At 36.4% G+C, this 21,307-nt stretch overlaps 1 protein-coding gene across 1 annotated transcript in view; it reads left to right on the forward strand.

The window, feature by feature from the left end:
- Nucleotides 1-21,307, forward strand: part of LOC150104065 (uncharacterized) — a 387,411-nt gene that overhangs the window by 181,228 nt on the left and 184,876 nt on the right. The window contains 4 exon segments of the mRNA XM_090396391.1: nucleotides 4,776-4,890; nucleotides 5,068-5,216; nucleotides 5,476-5,666; nucleotides 19,474-19,624. Coding sequence (XP_090252517.1) covers nucleotides 4,776-4,890; nucleotides 5,068-5,216; nucleotides 5,476-5,666; nucleotides 19,474-19,624 — 606 coding nt within the window.

The raw sequence follows: 21,307 nt of genomic DNA on the forward strand, positions 1-21,307 counted from the left end.
CAGGAACACATCACACATGTTGCAAAGACTGCATATTGTATTGCTGCTATAATATACATTGACATATAGGGATAAGGCATTGGTCAGACTGCATATGGACTATTTTGCTTAGATTTAGTCCCCTAGTTTTCATTATGATGTGGAAACACTAGAGAGGGTTCAAAGATATTCATCTTTGGACCCTCTTAACTAGAGTGACATCAGGACTCTGGAGTGCTGATGTCACTGGAGACACCAGCACTTGAGAGAATGTGGATCACAGAGATTGGTGAGTAGGAGGAAAAGAGGAGATATGATAGAGACCTTCAAGTTAGTTAAGGGATTCTATCAGATTAATGCAGAAGAAATTATTAAAAGAGTGGATGTTAAGATGGGAAGAATGAGGGGCCATTCCTGGAAGTTGTATAAAGATGTGGTGAAGAAGGGTGTAAGGAGTAGACTTTATGTGGAGATTTGTTAGTGAGTGAAATGCATTGCCTGAATATGTTGTGAGTGCAGGTAGTATAAATAACTTCAAAGCTCATTATGATAGACATGTTGCTGGTTGAGTGGGCCTCCTATGATGAGTCTGTTTACTCCATGGAGATTATCAAATAATAATAATATCAACTCTAGAAAATTGTACCACACCACATACCACTACTCAAACTCCCTCCAGGCATATCCAGCAGAATATTGACAGCAGGATTATGCAGTGTAGCTACTGTAAAACTTTTATACCTTCATATTTGAGTATTTCTGGTCACATCTACTCAACTGCCTTTCTGCATTTCAGTTTTCTGATGGCATTAAGTATTGATATATACTCCAGATTGCATCCCTCTTGAATAAGTCTCACTGTGATATTGTCACTGCTTAATCTCCTTGAATAATCTCATTTCCAAGTAATTACTCTCGACTTCCAGAATATCTTAGTTTCTCTATCACCTTTATCATTTCTAATTCATTTTTACAGTACTTTTCCTCCATTTCAAGGTTTCTTCAATAGTCTTGAACATTTTGCCACCTTCCAGATATTTATCTTCTGTATTCTTACCAGAATCATTCCATGACTTGTTTAACTACTTCCAATTTTTTCCAATTCTCTGAGGGCATCTGCTGACTTACTTGCAAGGAACTTTTGATATGCTTTCTTCTTTTCCTAGACTGCCTCATTAACTTCTTGCATCAACTCTGAAGTTTGGATTTTTCTATTCTTGTAACTTCACCACACGCTTGCCTAGCTGAATCAATCAATGTTTTTCTTCCGACTATCACTGAGACTCCAAAGTTTGGTTTCTGGTTTTCAAACTCTCACTTTTTTCTTGAATAATATCTGTAGTCGTGTGTGCAGTTAACCTCTAAAAGCTGTTGGTATTTAATTATTTTTAAAACTTTCTTACATATTTTCTTTTCGTTATGATATTCATTTTTATTCTACTTAAAACTAAGCGATTACTTCCTATTTCAAATCTCCTGTATACTCTTGTATCCTGAACCAGCATGAAGATGCAGTACAGTAACGAGGGTAAGAAGCACCTGTGGCAAGTGTCGAACTTGCGCACCCCCTAACCCAAAAATGACAAAAATTTTGAAAAATTTAAATGTAACAAGTTAAATTTTACTAAATGCAATATGTTAAATACTTACTATTAACCCCATCAAAATGAGTTGCAGTGTGTTGCAGAATTTGTATGTCTAAAGTGGTGTATTGCTGAAATTTAAAAATACAATATAAAATAGTGGACTTTTATATCTATTTATTTATTTTTATTTTTTACGTTTTGCGCTCCAAACCTAGTTGCGCCTGTGGCGGGCCCTCTTTCGCCATGCCCTCGTTACGGCACTGTGAAGATGTAACTATTAACAATAATATAAAGATTTTCTTGTGTCTTCATCACCACACAACTTTTTGTATATCTTTATTAATAAAATAGACTATAATCATTGATCACTTAGTCTTATTGACTATGTCATTATGGATAACATAGTCAATATGAGTTTTATTTCTTCTTGTCTTCTCTCACCACCATGTAAATTTTTGCACATATTTGTTGAAACATTGTGTTATTGATGACTAGTCTATGTTTCTTCCAGTTATCTAGTTTTGATCCTTAAGCAACAAAAAGTTGGCTAGAAGGAACAAAAATCCATTTTTGAAAGCTGTACAAAATTGTACATAAGCAAGAACTAAAAAGCAGATTTTGCCTAGATGGTAGTGGATTAACTACCACAACAGCTTTTATATGTTTACACATCAATAATAAATACATGGATGTGAAATGTTCATTGAAATTGAAATAATAACATGGATACAAAGCATAAATTATATTATGTATTTCCTCTTTATGGCCATTTGGGTGGTTAAGAGAATATGTTCATAGAGAAGGTGATAAGTGCATTGACAATGAATGAATTTAAAGTTACATGTGTCTGGCATGGTGACAGAATTCACCTTCTGTTAGAAACTTTTATGAATTCTAAGTAACGAAGTCTGTTGATAACACAGGCAAACTGTCCCAAGTACGTGCACACAATTTACAGACAAAGAAAATATTTGTAGCAGTAAATGATACTGGGTGTAGATGATGGATAGTGACATGTGTAAATAGAGGAATGAGTAATGTAGATGGTGGGTTGTGTGGAATGGATTGTCCTTCTGCAGTGAGTCCTTGGACCTCCTTGTAGGTGGCATGCTATAATACTAAAAAAACAAAATTGTTGGTTAGAGAAATTCTCATGCTGGAACATAGTGTGATTCAAGAGTATGATCCCTCTTTGAACTTTTTTGTAGTTTTGCATATCATCATCAAGTTGCATCTTCTTTCAACTTGGATTTTATACTGATTCTTTAAACCAAAATGGAGTCATGTGCAACCTGTATGGCACTGTGGTTTGATTCAGTACCTTCTTCATATATTTCTTGTGTGTGTATATTGCTGGACAAAAAAAAAAAAAAAAAAAAAAATCTAGAAAATGAAAGTTAACAACAGCAAAGCTTAATTCCTAATTCCTGCAACTTATAGCTTATTACAAGGGTGGTCAGAAAAGTTCTCTGCCTCAACCATAGATGGCAACACTATCAGCAAGATTTTTTTTTTCTAAGTTGGTACATCTGTCATAAGCACCCATGTGAAATTTTATGTCATTTTATCAAGTAGTTTGTTTTATACAGCTGTCTGAAGAAAAAGTGTTGTCTGTATCCCTTGAAATGGATAAAATTGAGTATCATGTGGTTATAAAATTCTTTGTAAAAGAATTTAATGCCAAAAGATATTCATTCAAAGTTGATGAAAGTTTGCGGGCACTCTTCTCCTTCATTTTCGACAATTAAGAAATGGGTTGCCTTGTTTAAACATGGCCTTACCAGCCTTGAAGATGATGCATGTGAAAGATGGCCAAAAAGTGTAACAACACCAGAAATCATTGATCAAGTACATGATATGGTATTGGATGACCAGCGAGTCAAAGTGCATGAAATTGTTGAGACTATAGGCATTTCAAAGAAATGTGTTGGATATATTTTACATGAAGAATTGCAAATGATGAAAAAGCTTTGTGCAAGATGGGTGCCACGCTTGCTCACAGCAGATCAAAAACGTACTCGCATGAAAATCTCTGAATAGTGCTTGGAGCATTTTAACAAGAATAAAACTGATTTTATGTGTAGATTTTTTACTATGGATGAGACTTGGATTCACCATTACACACCAGAATCCAAACAGCAGTCAAAACAATGGACAGAAGCCAGTTGTTCAGCTCCAAAGAAGACAAAGTCAGTTTCCATCATCAGGAAAGGTCATGCCATCGGTGTTTTGGGATGCTAAAGGCATTTTGTTTATTAATTATCTTGAAAAGGGTAAAACAGTAACTGGGGAATATTATTCCGATCTTTTAGCCAGACTAGACGAAAAAATTCGTGAGAAAAGACCCAGTTTGCAGAAGAAAAAAAATCATCCTTCATCAGGACAATGCACCTGCCCACAAAGGTGTTTTGGCAATGGGAAAATTAAGGGATCTGCACTATGAATTGTTGGAACATCCACCCTTTTCCCCAGATTCAGCTCCCTCTGACTTCTATCTCTCCCCAAAACTAAAACTCTTCCTTGCTGGTCAGCGATTTTCTTCGAATCAAGAGGTGATTTCAGCTATAGGGGTATTTTGCAGATCTTGCTGAGAACCACTATAGGGAAGGGATAATGGTACTGGAGCATCACTGGAATAAATGTATTAGTCTTAAGGGAGATTATATTGAAAAAAAAAAATTGAAATTATAAATTCATTTTTTTCATTGTTAGGCCAAAAACTTTTCAGACCACCCTCATATGTAAGACATTGTGTTCAGAGCAGAACATATAGTAGATGCATTTTCCATAAATGACTACTATGCATCACAATATTTTTAGTCACTATTTTGCACATATGCTGTGGGAGAGATAATATTACATAGAAAGTTCTGTAATATTGCTATAGAAAATGAATATATATTCATTCTTGTTCATTTTTGCTATTCATATTGCCGAGACTTGTATATTTTCTTAATTACTACTTATATCTGAACATGATGTATATTTCTATTTGTCTTTATTTTCTTGCATTTGAGTTTGTTAGCAAGTGATGTAGTTTTTTTATAGAAAAACTATATCATTTGTTGTGTGGATGAATGTTCACACACACACACACACACACACACACACACACACACACACACACACACACACACACACACACACACACACACACACACACACATATATATATATATATATATAACATTTCTAATAAATTGATTTTAGGATTCAGAACTTAATGAATTGAGAAATACAATTGAAGCTTTAAAAAAGCAGAGTGCTGAAGCAGGATTGTCAAAGTTTGCACTACAATCAACCCAAGCCGTCCAAAAAAACAGAGGTATTTTTCCTATGCTGATATTGTCATTTCAGTAAATTAAATTAATTAAAAACTTCTTTTGACTCAAACATGTATATTATTAGCTTGAAATGATTTTTTATCTATTAATTTATCAGTTAATTTACCATTCCAGTAATAATTCTAATGAATATTCACTGCTATAACTATTTTTCACAGTGCATCATGAACACAGCATGTCACGACAGTTGTCTACAGATTCTGTATCGAGTGTCAATTCATTGTCTAGTGCATGTAGTGGTATCAGTGCTGCATCAGGAAGGTCAAGTGAAACAAGTGGACATAAGAAAAAGAAGAAGAAAGGCTGGGTAAAATTTTTGGTTTATTACTGAATGCACTAAGGAAAACCATAATCATATGCATAATACAATAAAATTTCATTATAATAAGAATTCAGAAAATATTCCTATAAAATTAACAGTAAATTTTGAAAAATATATATTTTTGTTTTTTTATGTTGAAAAATGCTATAATTGAATTTTTTAATTTTAATTTAATAATAACATTTGAATGTTATTATAAATGTTATACATAAGTAATCTGTATGTATTATTTATATATCTATAGCTGAGGAGTTCTTTTAGTAAAGCTTTCTCACGTAGTAAAAAAAATAAGAATGGTTCTGTGTCTGATGTGGAGGATCTACATCAGTTACAGTCAGATTCATCAACACCTAATTCTCCTCTTCTAAGTGGTGCTCATCCAGTTAATGGACTGAATTCTGGACAAGGTCTAAAAGTGTCTCAGTCTTCTTCAGCGTAAGTATTTGTCAGAAAATTTCAGGAAAATAGTAATACTTTTCTTAATTTTAAAGAAAATCACATTGAGGAATATGAAGCTGAGAAATTAGTTTAACACAATATGAATTGAATTAATCATTCAGTGATTTTTTGCAACTTTTAGGTTTGCAACTTTTCATGTGTGGGAGTTACATAAAGAAAAAATGTGGGTGATGCAGATCTTGAATTTCACTGGGAGTGTTATTTTTAAAAGTAAAAAATTGTATTGTTGTCAAAACAAAGTAAATATTATTATGATTCAGGCCTCTATGGAGTCAGAAGACTCATCATGGGAGGCCCACCCTAGTTCTCCTCTTCTAAGATATTAAATATTGTATGATGACTTTGAGCACATGTAGTAATGGTGATATTTGGTTAGACCTGGATTTCCCATGTAGGATGCAAGAAATCTTTTATAGAGCATGCCGTGAAGTACAGATTAAAGATTTGGAAGAGCAGTGATAGATTTGGAGAGACTACTACATATACTGATAATACACTATTTCTGTGATATCAATGCAAGGAATATCAGGAATAAGTTGAATTCATACAGAAAGGTTTAGGTGTTTCCATAATAAAGCTTAACAGTATAACCAACACCAAGAGGAAAAAATACATTTATTAAATTCACAAATATTTGCTGGTTTTCTATCCAGCATCATCATAGCACAATGAAACTGACAGCACTAAACCAAGTAATTGTAGAAGCAGTCTAAATTTTAACTGATGCCTAATGTCCTTATGTGGCATCCTCTGTGGGTCAGATAATTACAAAGTTAATTCAGAGAAGTCTGGTTTTTTGGTCTTACAATGATAATCTCCCAGATCTTTGGTAAATTAATGCAACCATATAATGAAACACTCTCCTAACCTTCTTGAGGTTGGAAAAGTGCTTCATAGGTGATGCTTCTCAGACCTGTCATGACTTCTATGTAATAAAGATGTTTTTCTCCATCTGTTGTTATTATTATTACATGATGCCTTCAAAGAGTCAAAAGACTCATCGAGGGAGGGCAACTACTATACAACTCTCTGTCTCCACCATAAACTACAGTGAATCACCACTGCCATCATCTACACCAATGCTATCTACTGTCCACCACTAGTATTTTGGTGTGTAAATGTATGTGTGTTCTCAGGTCCAGTTTCTCTGCATGATCTAATCCTATATAAAGAAGTATCCAGAGCATGGTCTGCCAATCCCGACTTGCTAGACAGATGATCTTGGATGCACCTACCTGGTGTATATCAGGTCCCTTGCAGCTGTAAGCTATCCTACTTTGGCCAAACAGGTAGGACAGCAAATATCAGAATTTCAGAACACAAGGACTACATCCGGTTTCACCAGTATAGCCACTCTGGTCTTGTAGACTATGCTCTGGATACACGCCACAGAATACAATGGAAGAAAGCCACAATAATACACCATAGCAAGTTCAAGTTTGAAAGCCTTTTCATGGAATCAGCCTCATCCCTAAGAAACATGCCAAACCTTAACAAATTTGGTTGCATGAGACTGCCCCAAATTTGGGAGACTACATCATGCCCAATGGACTACCTTCAGCCCAATGGCCAAGAATACCTATATAGCCCACTATGGGGCACCATCAGGACTTTTAGGAGAAACGATAGCTTCCTGTTTCGTCCTCATTTACTGTATGTAGTGCCTGTGTGCACGTGTCTTTATTGTAAGTTCCTTTGAAAATGGTAACGTGACATTGCTGAAATATTGGAAATATATATTAAAGTTTAATTTAATTATATTCTATTGTACGTTGTGAATTCCTTAAGTCAATTAATAATTATGTATAACCAGCGTATAAGCCTTTCTACAGGATCTTGGATACAATTTTTATGTTCTTCAAGACTTATATTAACTGATCTACTAGTCTGTCCAAAGTAGACTAACTTGCATTCACAAGGAACTTTATAACCAAATTAACTTACCAAAGATCTGGGAGACTATCATTCTAAGACCTAAAGCCAGACTTTTCTGAATTAACTTTGTAGTTATCACACCCTCTGTGGGTGTGATAACCACAACCTCATCTCCTTATACCATGTAACGACATGAGGCATCAGTTGCACTTTAAACTGTTTCTACAATTACTTGGTTAAGTGCTGTGTGCTTGTCACAGTTTCATTGTGCTCTGATGATGCCAGGTAGAAAACCAGCAAAATGTTAGTAAGTTTAATAAATGTATTTTTTCCTCTTGATGTTCGTTATACCATTAAGCTTTATTATGGACAAAAATAAGATGGATGAGGCAATGACAGATTCAGTCTGCCCAAAGGTTATTGGTATTATTGAAATGTAGTTGAGAAGATAATGTTCTCACAGGAATATAAGTTTGGCCGGCAAAGGTTGGTCGATTGGTAGCGCCTCTGCTACTAATAGCTCTGTTAAGTAAGTTTGAGCGCGGTTAGTAGTTGGAAGGGAACCAATCGTTTGATGCTGTTGGCACACTCTCCCTCGATGAGTCTTTGGATTCCCTGGAGGTGTCAAATAATAATAATAAGTTAACTGATGTAACATCAACATTTAGTAGAATAGTTGGGAAATTTGATATTTCTTATGATAGCACGCTTTTAAAGCTATTAGTGTCATTTCTGTTCTGGTTCTATACTATGAGGGCACCATTCATCTCCCACCATGAATAACTCTTCACCATCTCCATTTACCTTCTCTATCCTGCTGAAATCTGCTATATCCTTTGTATCCTATATCTGCTATATTTCTATCCCTGTCAGAACACCCTTCTCCCCAAGTTCTACAGATACCAAAAATATTTGGGGAGATTAAGTCAATCAATGCCACAAACCCATTCCCTTTATTCCTAATGCTCCTAGCATTTGTTTACAGAAAAATTAGTGCATTGCCAGTATTCATATAGCTGTTATTACTCCTCACACACTCCACCTAGCTGTGCAATATAGTGTACATACTCTCATTTCTCAAGGCCACTCATCTCCAAATGAGGTCATTCCTGCTACATTTTACCCTTCCAAGTCTAGCTTCCATGCCCTGGCACATTTACTTGCTCAGAAAACAACAATCGCATCAAATGTCTACATCTTCCTTCTGTGTTCAAATGTAACCCATCTCTTGCATGCAGCTACTTCTATTCTTAAATTATACTCCATGACATCACATATTCCAGATTTCTCTTCCTACACATTCTTGCTTTCATTCTTATTTATTATCACTATTCTTATCCTCTACTCTGCATTATCATACCGAAGTAATGTGATCACCATTTTTCCATCACACACTTCTGCTGCACTAACCCAAACATCATTCTCTTGTTACCTGAGTCATGGTACTTCTCAGGTCATTTATGCCAACTATCATTATTATTTCCTCTACTGAAATTAGAGGAGTTGTTTACAAAACTCCTCTAATTTTAAACAAAACAAAATAAGCATGCTATGTTATATTGATCTCCCCTACATTTTCACCTTGCTTCATTGTTATTGCTACACTCTTTATTGTTCCTCCTAGCAAGCACTCTTCTGGTACTCTACTCTACACACCTAGAATGATCATCGAATCTCCATATGTAACTCCAGACAGCTTCATTCATTCTTTTCTTGCTGGTGTACCTGACCCTTTCTGATTCCAATCTCTGTCCTTCTTCTCATCTCTTTATCCCTTGCTCCTACACTCTTATCTTTCTCCAGTTCCATTTCATTCCCTGTTTTTAAAGTTCCTGTTTTCTAAGTCCATCTTTTTATTGCTGATTTTCATACCAAACTTGTTACAGAAGTTATTCAGTTTAGTTAAAGAACTCTGAAGACATACCAAATTTATTTAAGAGTGACTGTTATACACTGGGCTTAATACCACATTTTCTTCTAAATGTGATCCATGTATAAATGATACATAGCATTGCAGATAGTGGGCACTTGTATTACATCTGATTTTATATCAAACCATCTTCCTATGCCTCCTTCAATTTCAATCTGACTACTCAAATACATCATATCATGTATTGCTTGATATGATGTCCCATTTACACCATACAGTTGTAGTTTTTTTATTTTTTTTTTAAATAACGAAACCTGTGGCGCGTTCATAATTAGAAGAAACACACGTATAAACCACAGTGAAAATTATTTAATTGTAAATATTTCATCCTAAGTATCTTAGGACATCATCAGTACAGTATTTAAACAAAAATTAGGAATAACATACAGTTAGGGCGCATGATTACAATAGAATCTCATGAAAACGTGCATAACGTGCTAAAATAGTACAAAAAAAAAAAAAAAAAAAAAGTTAATTATTTAACACAGTTTTGTATGATAATTTCCCATACTTTAGGAATAGTAAGAACGTCGTTGCGTTTTAGGTTTGGTCTGTGTAGTAGGGTTTCAGAACTTTCTTTGTATAAACGTTCATGTTTAAATATAGATCTATGTAAAAGTTTAGCCTTTTCCCAATGGATCCTATGGTTTGGATTTTCAATTCCGTGTTGAGAGAGGCCAGATTTCTGCGGTTTAAGAAGACAAATATGTGGTCTTGATGTTCAGAGATGCGTTTCTGAACAGACCTACCTGTCTGTCCAAAGTAAGATAATTTGCATGAGCATGGAATCTCATAAACACCAGGTAACATCAAGGGTGAGAATTTGTCCTTAGGAGAAGGTAATAAGTTGTAAATTTGGTTGATAGGTTTGTAAGTAGTGGCAAAATTGTATTTCTTCATAATTTTAGAAAGACGTTCTGAGATGCCTTTAACGTAAGGTATGGGAATCCTATGCACTTCTTCCTATCTGGTTTGATGTATGCAGAAGTGACTGATGATTTTTTGAGTTGTTTTGGGATTATATCCATTTAGGATGGCTGTATTTTTGATAACTTCTAATTCCTGGTTTAAAGATTCTTCAGAGGTGCAGAATTTGTGTGCTCTGGAAACTAGTGATTTAATAATGCCAGATTTCTGAGATGGATGATGAGCAGAAGAATTGTGAATGTAGCGACCTGAGAATGTAGGCTTGCGAAAGATGGAAGTGGCAATGGAACCGTCTTTCTTTTCTTTTGATGTGTAAATCCAAAAAAGAGATACCCTGTGGAGATTCTTTTTCTAACATAAAGTTGATGCGATGATGAAGAAGGTTAATTTTATCTAGAAACAGTTGTAATTCAGGTTCGGGATGATTCCATACTGCAAATACGTCATCGACATATCTTAGCCAAATTTTTGGTTTGAGTTCAAAAGTGAATATTTTTTCCTCAAGGTGTTCTAGAAACAAATTTGCTAGGTTTGGTGATAAAGGAGATCCCATTGCTGTTCCTTCCTCTTGCTTGTAAATTTGACCTTTCCAGGTGAAGTAACCTGATGCAATAACAAACTTGAACAATTCAACTATATCAGACGGAAATTTTTGAGTTAGTAATTCTATTGTTTCTTTATGGGGAATGTTAGTGAAGAGGGAGACAATGTCGAAGCTGATTAACAAGTCAGTTTTTGATAGTTGGATGTCTTTAATTTTTGTGTGAAACTCAGTAGAATTTTTGATTGAAGAGACTGAGTGGCCTATGTGAGGGCGGAGAAGGTTAGATAAGAATCTTGATAACTTGTACGTTGGACAGCCGATACAGTCTACGACAGGTCTAAGTGGAACATTAGTTTTGTGTAGCGTAGGTAAGCCATAAATTCTAGGAGGTCTTGCATGGTATGTCTTAAGTTTTTTGATTGTTTCTTCATCTAAGGAGGAAGTTTCATTAAGTAGCTTATTTAATTTTCTGAGTTGACGATTGATCCTACGAATGCAGCTTATGGATGCAGCTTATTCTTTGGGTTTTCTTTTTACCTTCTTCTAAAATAAACTTGATAAATCTCACATTTCCTTTTTTATAGATAGATACTATGAAAGCACTACTCAACTCATCTGACTATACCTTCTATACCTCAGTCATATGACACGTTACATTCCAAACCACCATTGTATAACAAATTTTGTTGTATAGTGAATCACTGTCTTTTTTTTCCCCTTTCCACTTGTAGATGCATGTAATTATTATTATTATTACGGGCGACTCCAGGGAGATCCTTAGACTCATCGAGGGATGCCCTAAACATCATGTCCACACAACTATTCAACATTCTCACAGTATCTATCATACCTTGCCTTGGACTCACTCACTGTCATAGCACCCACAACAGATTCTGGCAGCTTATTCCACTCATTTACGACTCTAAAAGTAAAGAACCCAGCTCTAACACCCCTGCTAACCACACTTTTGCCCAGCTTCCATAGGTATCCCCTAGTTCTCCCACCACCAGTCCTGATCTCAAAAATATCCTCTGAATTAATCCTATAGAAACCCTTCAGCAATTTGAATGTCTAAATCATATCTCCTCTCTTCTGCCTATCAACCAATTTCTGCAACCCACAAATCTTCAACCTGTTCTCATAAGGTTCATTCCATAGACCTGTTATCATCTTGGTCACTTGCCTCTGGATTCTCTCCACCTCCTCCCCATCAAGATGAAACCTAGGTGACCAAATCTGGGCACAGTAGTCGAGATGAGGTCTTATCAAGGCTCGATACAGAGGAACAATAACTTGCTTGTCAAAGTATTCTTCAGTAACCAAGTGATTTGATGAGCTCATTTAGCCATTTTTGCAATGTGCCCCCTAAACTTCATCTTCCTATCCACCAACACTCCCAACTCCCTGGCCTCATCAATATCTCCTGGAGTACAGTGTGGTATACTGCTGCTAATCTTTTCACCCCGAAATACACAACCTTACATTTTGTCACATTAAATTGCCATCCATTCTCCTTAGCCCAGAACTCCAATCTATCCAAATCATCCTGCAAGATTTTGACATCTTCTGCATTCGCTATTGCCCTACCCAACTTTGTATCATCAGTGAACAAATGAACAGTTCCACTTAGATCTTTCCCTATATCATTAATGAACAAATTAAAAAGCAGTGGTCCAAGAACAGAATCCTGCGGCACACCACTAGTCACAGGCCGTCTTTTGGACTCTACCCCTGAATAAACTACTCTCTGATATCTCTCCCACCTATCCATCTCACCAATCCTATATCCATTCCCATATGTTGCAGTTTATGGATTAGAATTCCATGTGGTAGCCTGTCAAAGGCCTCAGCCAGGTCCAGCAGTATCACTGTAAACCCATTATCCTTATCCAGTTCAGCTGTCACTGTGTTATAAAACTTGAGCAAGGTACTGAGGCACGATCTACCCTTCACAAAGCTATGCTGTCCCCCATACAGTATCTCATTTTCATCAATCCATTCCTGTATTTTTCCCTTGACTACTTTCTTCAAGACCTTGACAATTACTCCTGATATGCTGATCGGTCGGTAATTTGCAACAGTAGGCTTGGATCCTCCTTTATGCAGTGGAAATATTTTCCCCTCTTTCCACACCTTCGGGACTAAACCAGACCCTGAGACTCAGATTAAACAACATGGTAATTCCACATATGTCTTAATGGAAAATTCCACACCTTTAGCCACCTCCCAGGTCAAGCCCGTAGGATCACTCTCACCAGTAGGTGGCAACATGGTCATATTCATTACAGTCAAATTCTCAGATGCTATTACCAGGTCAAACACTCTCAAACCCCTAGTATTTTCAATTACATGCTGTCTTAGATAGTTATCCCTTAATAATTGAATAAAATAATTTAATAATATTTTTAACTATTTATATATGTGCATAAATGACATAAAGCATTTATTTATGTCATATATGCAAACAAAAAATTTAGAATAATTTTCACCAACAGAGTTATTCTGAATAATTTTGCTTAAGGGAAAACACAAACTAGTTTGCAAATCAATCTACATCATTAAAGATTTTCCCGTGTCACCAATAAGATTGTCACATTCAGGGATAACTGTATTAACTAATGTAGCATTTTTCACTTCACTAAGAACTTTATCTTTGTTTTAAACAACTGTAACAACAGCAGTACTAGGTAAGTTTAACCTGCGGCCTGTTTCAGTGTTTGATACAACACAGTTGCTAAATTGAATAATTTTAATCTTAGTATGTAATGTAACAGGTTTATATGTCTTTTTTCACAGGAAGCAACAGTATTCTTCCTTTTGAATTTTATCTGCAATTATTAACAACAATCAAATAAAATAATAAACAGTTTATAATTCAAGATATAAATGTAAAAATTGCAAAATATTTAAAAATAACAGGTGTAATTAACTCTAAATTTAAACCAAACCTAGTCCAAAAACAAACCAGACTAAAAGTAGACAATACATTAGCCCTACCAGTCTTAATGTATGGAAGCAAAATCTGGACAATAAAACAAAAAGACAAACAAAAATTAACAACAGCAAAAATGAAGTTTATGAGAAAAACTGCAAAGTATACCCTATTTGATCACAAAAGAAATGAAGAAATTATTATTATTATTATTCAGGCCTCCAAGGAGTCAAAAGACTCATCGAGGGAGGTCCTTCCCAAGACATAAAGTCTGTCAAGACTCATCGAGGGGAGGGCCCCCCCCCCTGAGAAACACAAAGTCTATCATACCACTCTTTAAACTCACTGACCGTTCTCGCTCCCACCACTCCATCAGGCAATGCATTCCACGGCTCAACCACCCTCCACACAAAGAAACCACTTCTTACCCTCTTGCTCACAGTTTCCTTTCGTAACTTCCAGGGATGGCCTCTTGTCATCACTCCTTCCTGCTGTTCAACCAAGCGAAAGAACTCCCCAGCATCAACCCTGTAACCACCTCTCAACAGTTTAAAAGTCTCAATCATATCACCTCTCCTTCTTCTATCTGCCAAACTCTGCAGTCCACATTCTTTCAGCCGATCCTCATAACTATCCTTGTACAGTCCTGAAACCATCTTTGTCATCCGTCTTTGTATCCTTTCCACAGTTAATTTATCCCCTTCAAATCCTGGGGACCAAATCTGAGAACAATAGTCCAAGTGTGGTCTGATCAGAGAGTTATACAACGGAATGATAACCCTCTTATCTCTGCAGGTCAGTGTCCTTCTCATAATAGCAGCAATCCTCTGTGTTACCTTCACCACCTTTGCAATATGTCCCCTAAACTTCAGGTTTCTATCAATCATCAACCCCAGATCTCTTGTCTCTCCAACTTCCTCCAGTATAACTCCTCCCATAGAGTATGCAGCATCCCATCGATGTTTCCCAAACCTCAAGACCTTACATTTTGCTGCATTAAACAGATACACCCATTCATTTGCCCATCTATCTAGCTTATTCAAATCCTCTTGCAGGGCTACCACATCTGCACTATTACTAATAATCCTTCCCAGCTTCGCATCATCTGCAAACAACTGAATATCCCCTTGCAATCCACTGGCAATGTCATTGATATAAAGGTTAAACAATATAGGTCCTAGTACTGAGCCCTGTGGGACCCCACCTATAACTTTCTGTCTCCTTGAAACTGCTCCACCATACACAACTCTCTGATATCTATCAGACAGCCAATCCTGAATCCAGTTGACCAATCTGACATCCAGACCCATGTGTTGCAACTTAAATATCAGCTTATCATGTGGTACCCTGTCAAATGCCTTTGCTAAGTCTAAGAAAATTGCAGTATATGCCTTTCCCTCATCTAATGTTCTTGTAACTTTATTATAAAAGGCTAGCATATTGCTAAAACAGGAGCGCCCTTTCATAAATCCATGTCGACTCTCACAGATAACATTACCCTCATCTGCCCAGTGCTGTATACGGTCCCTCACTACTCTCTCCAAGATCTTAACAACTACTGATGACACACAGACTGGTCTATAATTAGACACTTCCAGTCTGTTACCACCCTTATGCAATGGCACTATCTTACCTTCCTTCCATTCCCTGGGCACCTTTGCCAAAGCCAGACTTTCATTGAAAAGCCACGTTAAAGGTACTGTCAATTAGCACATAGCACATTCTCTCAAAACTCGTGGTGAAATACCATCCAGTCCCACAGCTTTACTGACATCCAGAGTACTCAGTATCTGAAACACACTCTCCTCCTGTACCTCTAGACCTCGAACCAGTCCTATCCCTCTAGCATTAAAACTGACTCCTCTAGGATGAAATACTCCAATAAAGTGTTCATTGAACAATTCCACTATGTCCTCTGCATCAGTCACTCTATTCCCATTTTTATCGCACAATGTCATTCTTCCACAGTCATTTCTCCTCCTACTGGCCACATAGCTAAAACATTCCCTAGGATTTTCTTTGGATCGTAGGGCCAATCTCCTCTCATATTGCAGTTTTGCTTTCCTTACCACACTAGTCATTCTTCTGGCCTGTGTCTTATATTCCTCATGCATCTCTTCAACTGTCTCCTTATATCTCTTTCATAACCTCTTTTTCGCATGCAATTCCTGTTTAATATTGTTTGTCATCCACTTTACTCCAAATTGCGTCCTCTTCTTCACTCGTGGTATACAACTTACCATTGCTGATAACAAATATTCTTTCACAATTTCCCACGCACTAGTGATATCCCGGCCTTCCAATTCCTGCCTCCATGAAACTTCCCGAAGTTGACGTCTAAGACTATTATAATCACTTGCCTTATAATTCCACATAAGTTCCCGTCTCTTTGATACTCCTGCATGTCTATTCATTTTCCAAGTCAACACCATATGGTCACTCTCTCCAACTGGTGGGAGAGACATCAACTCAGTTATTATCAACTCTTCTGATGCTATAACTAAATCCAAAACTTTTGAACCTCTTGTTCCCTCTGTTACATGTTGCTTAAGACATTTGCCCGTCAAGAATTCTAGAAATTCCATTCCCCTATTGCTACATGCATCTTCCTCTCTCCAATTTATACTACTGAAGTTAAAATCTCCCATAACAATCATTCTTCTTGCACTTGCCAAACTTAGCTGTCTAAACATCTCCTGGTCCCCATCCTCTGTGCTCCTGGGTCTGTAGCAACACCCCACTAAATATCCTGTCTTGCCTACCTCTACCTCACACCATACGCTCTCAAAATCATTTGTTTCACTTCCTTCCAAATTCTCCTCTCTTAGAGGACATAGGTCATCACTTATCATAAGCAGTACCCCACCACCACGCTTTCCCCTCCTATCCTGACGAAAAATTCTATACCCAGCGACTTCTATTCCTGTTGTTATATCCCCTTCTGTCAACCACGTCTCAGTGATCGCAATAATTTTTGGCCAGGCTGATGCTATCTGCGCCACCAATTCCTCTCCCTTATTCCGGATACTCCTGGCATTAGTATAAAGCATATAAATGCCATTGTTTCTATACCCAGCATTATTCCTTCTAGACTCCACTGGGCTCAGTGTTACCTGACATTGTCTCCCTTCTCCCAAGTATCCATTCCCTCAAGAGGCCACCCCTGCTGTCATCCTCCCTGGGACACACTGACTCGTTCAGAACAGCAATCTCTCCAGATGCCTATGTCCTTCCTCATTCAAATGTAAACGGTCTCTCGCATACAATTCCTCTCTTTCCTCAAATGCACTCCAAGCATCCACATATACCAGTCCTCTCTTGTCACACATTCTCGCTATTATGCCATTCAATATCATCGCTCTTCTGCTCAGCTCATCATTATCATACCTAGGCAACACGCACACTATTTTTCCTCTCTCTGTCTTCTTCCGTACAGTGTCAAGCAAAAATCTCATATCTCTCGCTGCCCGACTTACATTACCACTCAAGTCATTCGTTCCTACCATCACAATCATCTCATCCACCCTTTCACCTCTCTTAATTGCCATAGCACCCTTTCTATTGTTCCTCCTGGCAAACACTCCTCACGCATCCTATCTTGAACACCACGGATCATTGAGTCGCCATACATTATACCTCTTACCATTCCCTCGCTCCTATTGTTTCCATTCTCTTTTCTTCTTTCATTCCCATACTTCTCTCTTCTACTGTTTCCATTCTCTGCTCTTCTAGCAATCCCATACATCTCTCTCATTCCCTCTCTCCTACTGTTTCCATTTTCTCCACTTCTAGCACTTCCATATCCCTCTCTCATTCTGTCTCTCCTACTACTGTTTCCATCCTCTCGTCTTCTAGCATTCCCATACCTCTCTCTCATTCCATCTCTCCTACCATTTCCATTCTCTCCTCTTCTAGCACTTCCATATCTCTCTCTCATTCCGTCTTTCCTACTGTTTCCATCCTCTCGTCTGCTAGCATTCCCTCTCTTCTACTGTTTCCATTCTCTCCTCTTCTAGCACCCCCATACCTCTCACTCATACTCCCTAAATTCTCTCTCTCTCCTACTCTGATTCGCCTTGCATTTATCTCTTCCATTCTCCTAATCTTATCTTTCATACTTCTGCTCTCATTCACAAGACATTCCACCTCCTCTTTCAACTCATCTATCTCCCTCTGCAGGTCAGTCACTCTTAATCTAAATTCACTCTCCCAAACAAAACCATCTCCTAAACTTTCACAGTCACTCACACCTTCCACACTATCAACTATTATTTTCTCATTCTCTCCTATCACACTACTTTTCTTCCTACATTCATTCCCCGTTCCTGGAGCAACAAAGTCGGATATCGATATATCTAATGTACTTATTTCCTCCAACTGCCTACATTTTGCGCACATACGCTCTCCACTCTCTTTAACAAGCCACATATGTAATTCCCGAGATGCATACATGCCGCAAGTACTGCATGCCACAAAGTCCCTTATGATATTGCTAATAATTGAGTTCTTAAATGGCAGAGGACTTGGCATCATGCCACTTGCGACTGCTGCTTAATCCACCATCATTCCTTACTGCCGATTAGCGTAATCTTTAATAATTATTCAATTAATAAATAAGAGGGAAAAAAAGTACAAACATCAGAACATTTAAGTACTAAATATAATTAAATAAAATGAAATATAACTAAATACAGTAACTTAGCTTCGTTTTGTCTTCCACTGTTACGCGTTCGATTCCGACGGTACCAAAATATATTATATCACGACAGCAACTAACTTCCAAAAAACAACCACTGAAGTACACTCGTATTCAGAGAAACAATTTAGCACTCAAAAACGTAGAAAGACGGGGGAAAAAATGGACAAATTATGAAAGAATTAAACCAAGAACCAGTAAAAGAAAAAATTAAAAAATATAAACATAAATGTATGGAACACATTCAAAGAATGAAAACAGAAAAATTACCAAAACAAGCCTTAAAGTACAAGCCAATAGGAAAAAGAAAACCAGGAGGTCTTCTTAAACGATTCAATGATGACTTCTAAGGCCGGAACAGGCCACTAGGCCTAAATCCTTGATACGCATGATGATGATAATTCATAGTTAAACATAAAAAAAACACAGCTGTAGCAGGCAATGACATCATAAACAAAACAGTTCACAAAAACTCATCACATCAGGTTGATTCATGAGAATGTCATGTCACTAAAACCATTGTATGAGCGAATGCAAATTCTATAAATGGGCTTAGTCCTAATTGAAAGCTGTTGTATGAGTAGATCATTATAAAGTGAAGTGTCGTAAGGGTAACAATGTACCACATAAATGATCACTTCTGCTCAAACATCACCTATGTCACTTGCCTTTCAACATTTCAGGTTTTTGGCTTTTTACCTCAGTACTGATATGTACTTTTTATTTAATTTCTCTTGAATTCAGCTGCCATTGTCTTACTTCTAGCTTTATTTAGCAGTGTGTCAAATTTTAAGACATCTAGAATATATCATTAAAAATTATATAATAATTGTGTTTTAAATAATTTGACTATATTTAATCATTATCTATCTGTTTTAGGATATATGATAAGGATGCAGATAGTTTAACTGTAAAAGATTTAAAGAAGCAACTAAGAGAAAAGGATATGATTTTAACAGATATTCGTTTAGAAGCACTGTCATCTGCACACCAACTAGAAAATCTCAAGGAGACTGTTAGTAAAATGAGAGTAAGTAGCACTTGAATAATATCTTCTAACAATTATGTCATATATGAATATTTATTTCCTTATGCTTCAATTTCAGCTAAAAAAAAAAAAAAAAAAAAATTTATTTATTTTTTATGCAGGTCATTTGTCTTGGAAAAGTATCTGAATAAGACAAATATACAGATAGTAAAATCCATTATTCTTTCACCACCATATGTTTCAAAACTTAGGTTTTAACTAATCAGAAAGCTTGTGAGATACAACCTTTGGCATTGGTGTAGTAGCCTTGGTATTACATTACTTGAAGACACTAATTTTGTCCAAGAGTTCACATACAGGAAAACCTCATTGTATTGCAAATTCGATATGTGCGATAATCAGTTAGCGCAATTGAGTGAAATGATACTATTTCCTGCTTTAAGCGAGCGATTAATCAGTTAACGCGATTTTTTTACATTATGCGAAACTTTACGTTACACGAAATTTTTTTGTTGCCAATCTGCTGAGAGCGGAATAGCTGGAAGTCTTTAATAGACAGGAAAGTATCGCTGCATCCCAGCACTACTAGCGCTGGGATGCAGCAAGTCTATAATTTGGAATATATTAAATATGAGCAAATAATACAAAGAACAAGAAAAAGTTGCTACTGCTTCTTTAAGCATGCAGATCACCTGAAATAGAAGCCATTTAATGATCTAGATGGAGTGTCTTCTATCATTCTGGATTGAGCATTATAACCAAAAGAGAATACCTCTTAGTACAGTGAATATTCAGGCAAAAGCTCTCAATATTTTTACCTCATTGAAAGAGACCAAATTTCAAAAGGAATGTGAAAGCTTTACTATGAGTATAGGATGGTTTAACCATTTTAAAAATCAAACTGAACTGCATAATGTAAGAATAACTGGGGAATCTGCTAGTGCTGATAAAGATTCTGCTGCCAAGTTTCCTGAAGAATTGCAAAGGATAATTCAGGAGGCTGAATATGACGATCAGCAAATATTCAACGTTGACAAAATTGATTTTCTTTTGAAAGCATATGCCAACCAAAACTTTCCTAGCTAAAACGGAAGTATCTGAATCAGGATACAAAGTATCTAAAGATCATCTTATGCTTTTATTAGGAGGCAATGCAGAAGGCAACTTTAAACTTAAGTCTATGTTACTTTATCATGTGCAAAATCCAAGATCTAATATTGCTGAAGAAATCAGCACAATTAGAAAAGAACTTGGATTTGATGAACTGGATAATGAAAATGTGAGAAACTTGCTCAATTCCCATTCAGAACAGTTGAGCAAGAATGAACTTCTTCAACTGGAAGAACAGCATGCATATATGAAGAAGAAGATAACAAGTGTGAACAAGAAGAGAATGTTACTACTAATAAGCTAACTGCAAAAGAACTTGAGCTAGTTTTCAATCACATTGAGTATGCTAAAGAAATTTTGTTTGATCCTGATATGAAATGCAGTTTTGAAGTCCGCCAAAATCTTGATAAAGCAATCACCAGCTATTGCAAATTGCATGACAAGATCAAAAAGTCGAGCATGATTCAAACATCTTTACTTAATTTTTTTGTAAAAAAGTAGCTCAATCAAATGTTTAGACATTAAATAAAAAATTAAGCAATTAATTTTTATTAACTTTGATTTTATTCTCTAATATAGCTTATACTGTATTTTTTTCTCCAAATTTATGCTAAC

Source organism: Typopeltis vanoorti, chromosome 8 (assembly GCF_054136105.1).
Source record: "Typopeltis vanoorti isolate ZY-2024b chromosome 8, IOZ_Tvanoo_1.0, whole genome shotgun sequence".
In the NCBI taxonomy this organism is placed as follows: domain Eukaryota; kingdom Metazoa; phylum Arthropoda; class Arachnida; order Uropygi; family Thelyphonidae; genus Typopeltis; species Typopeltis vanoorti.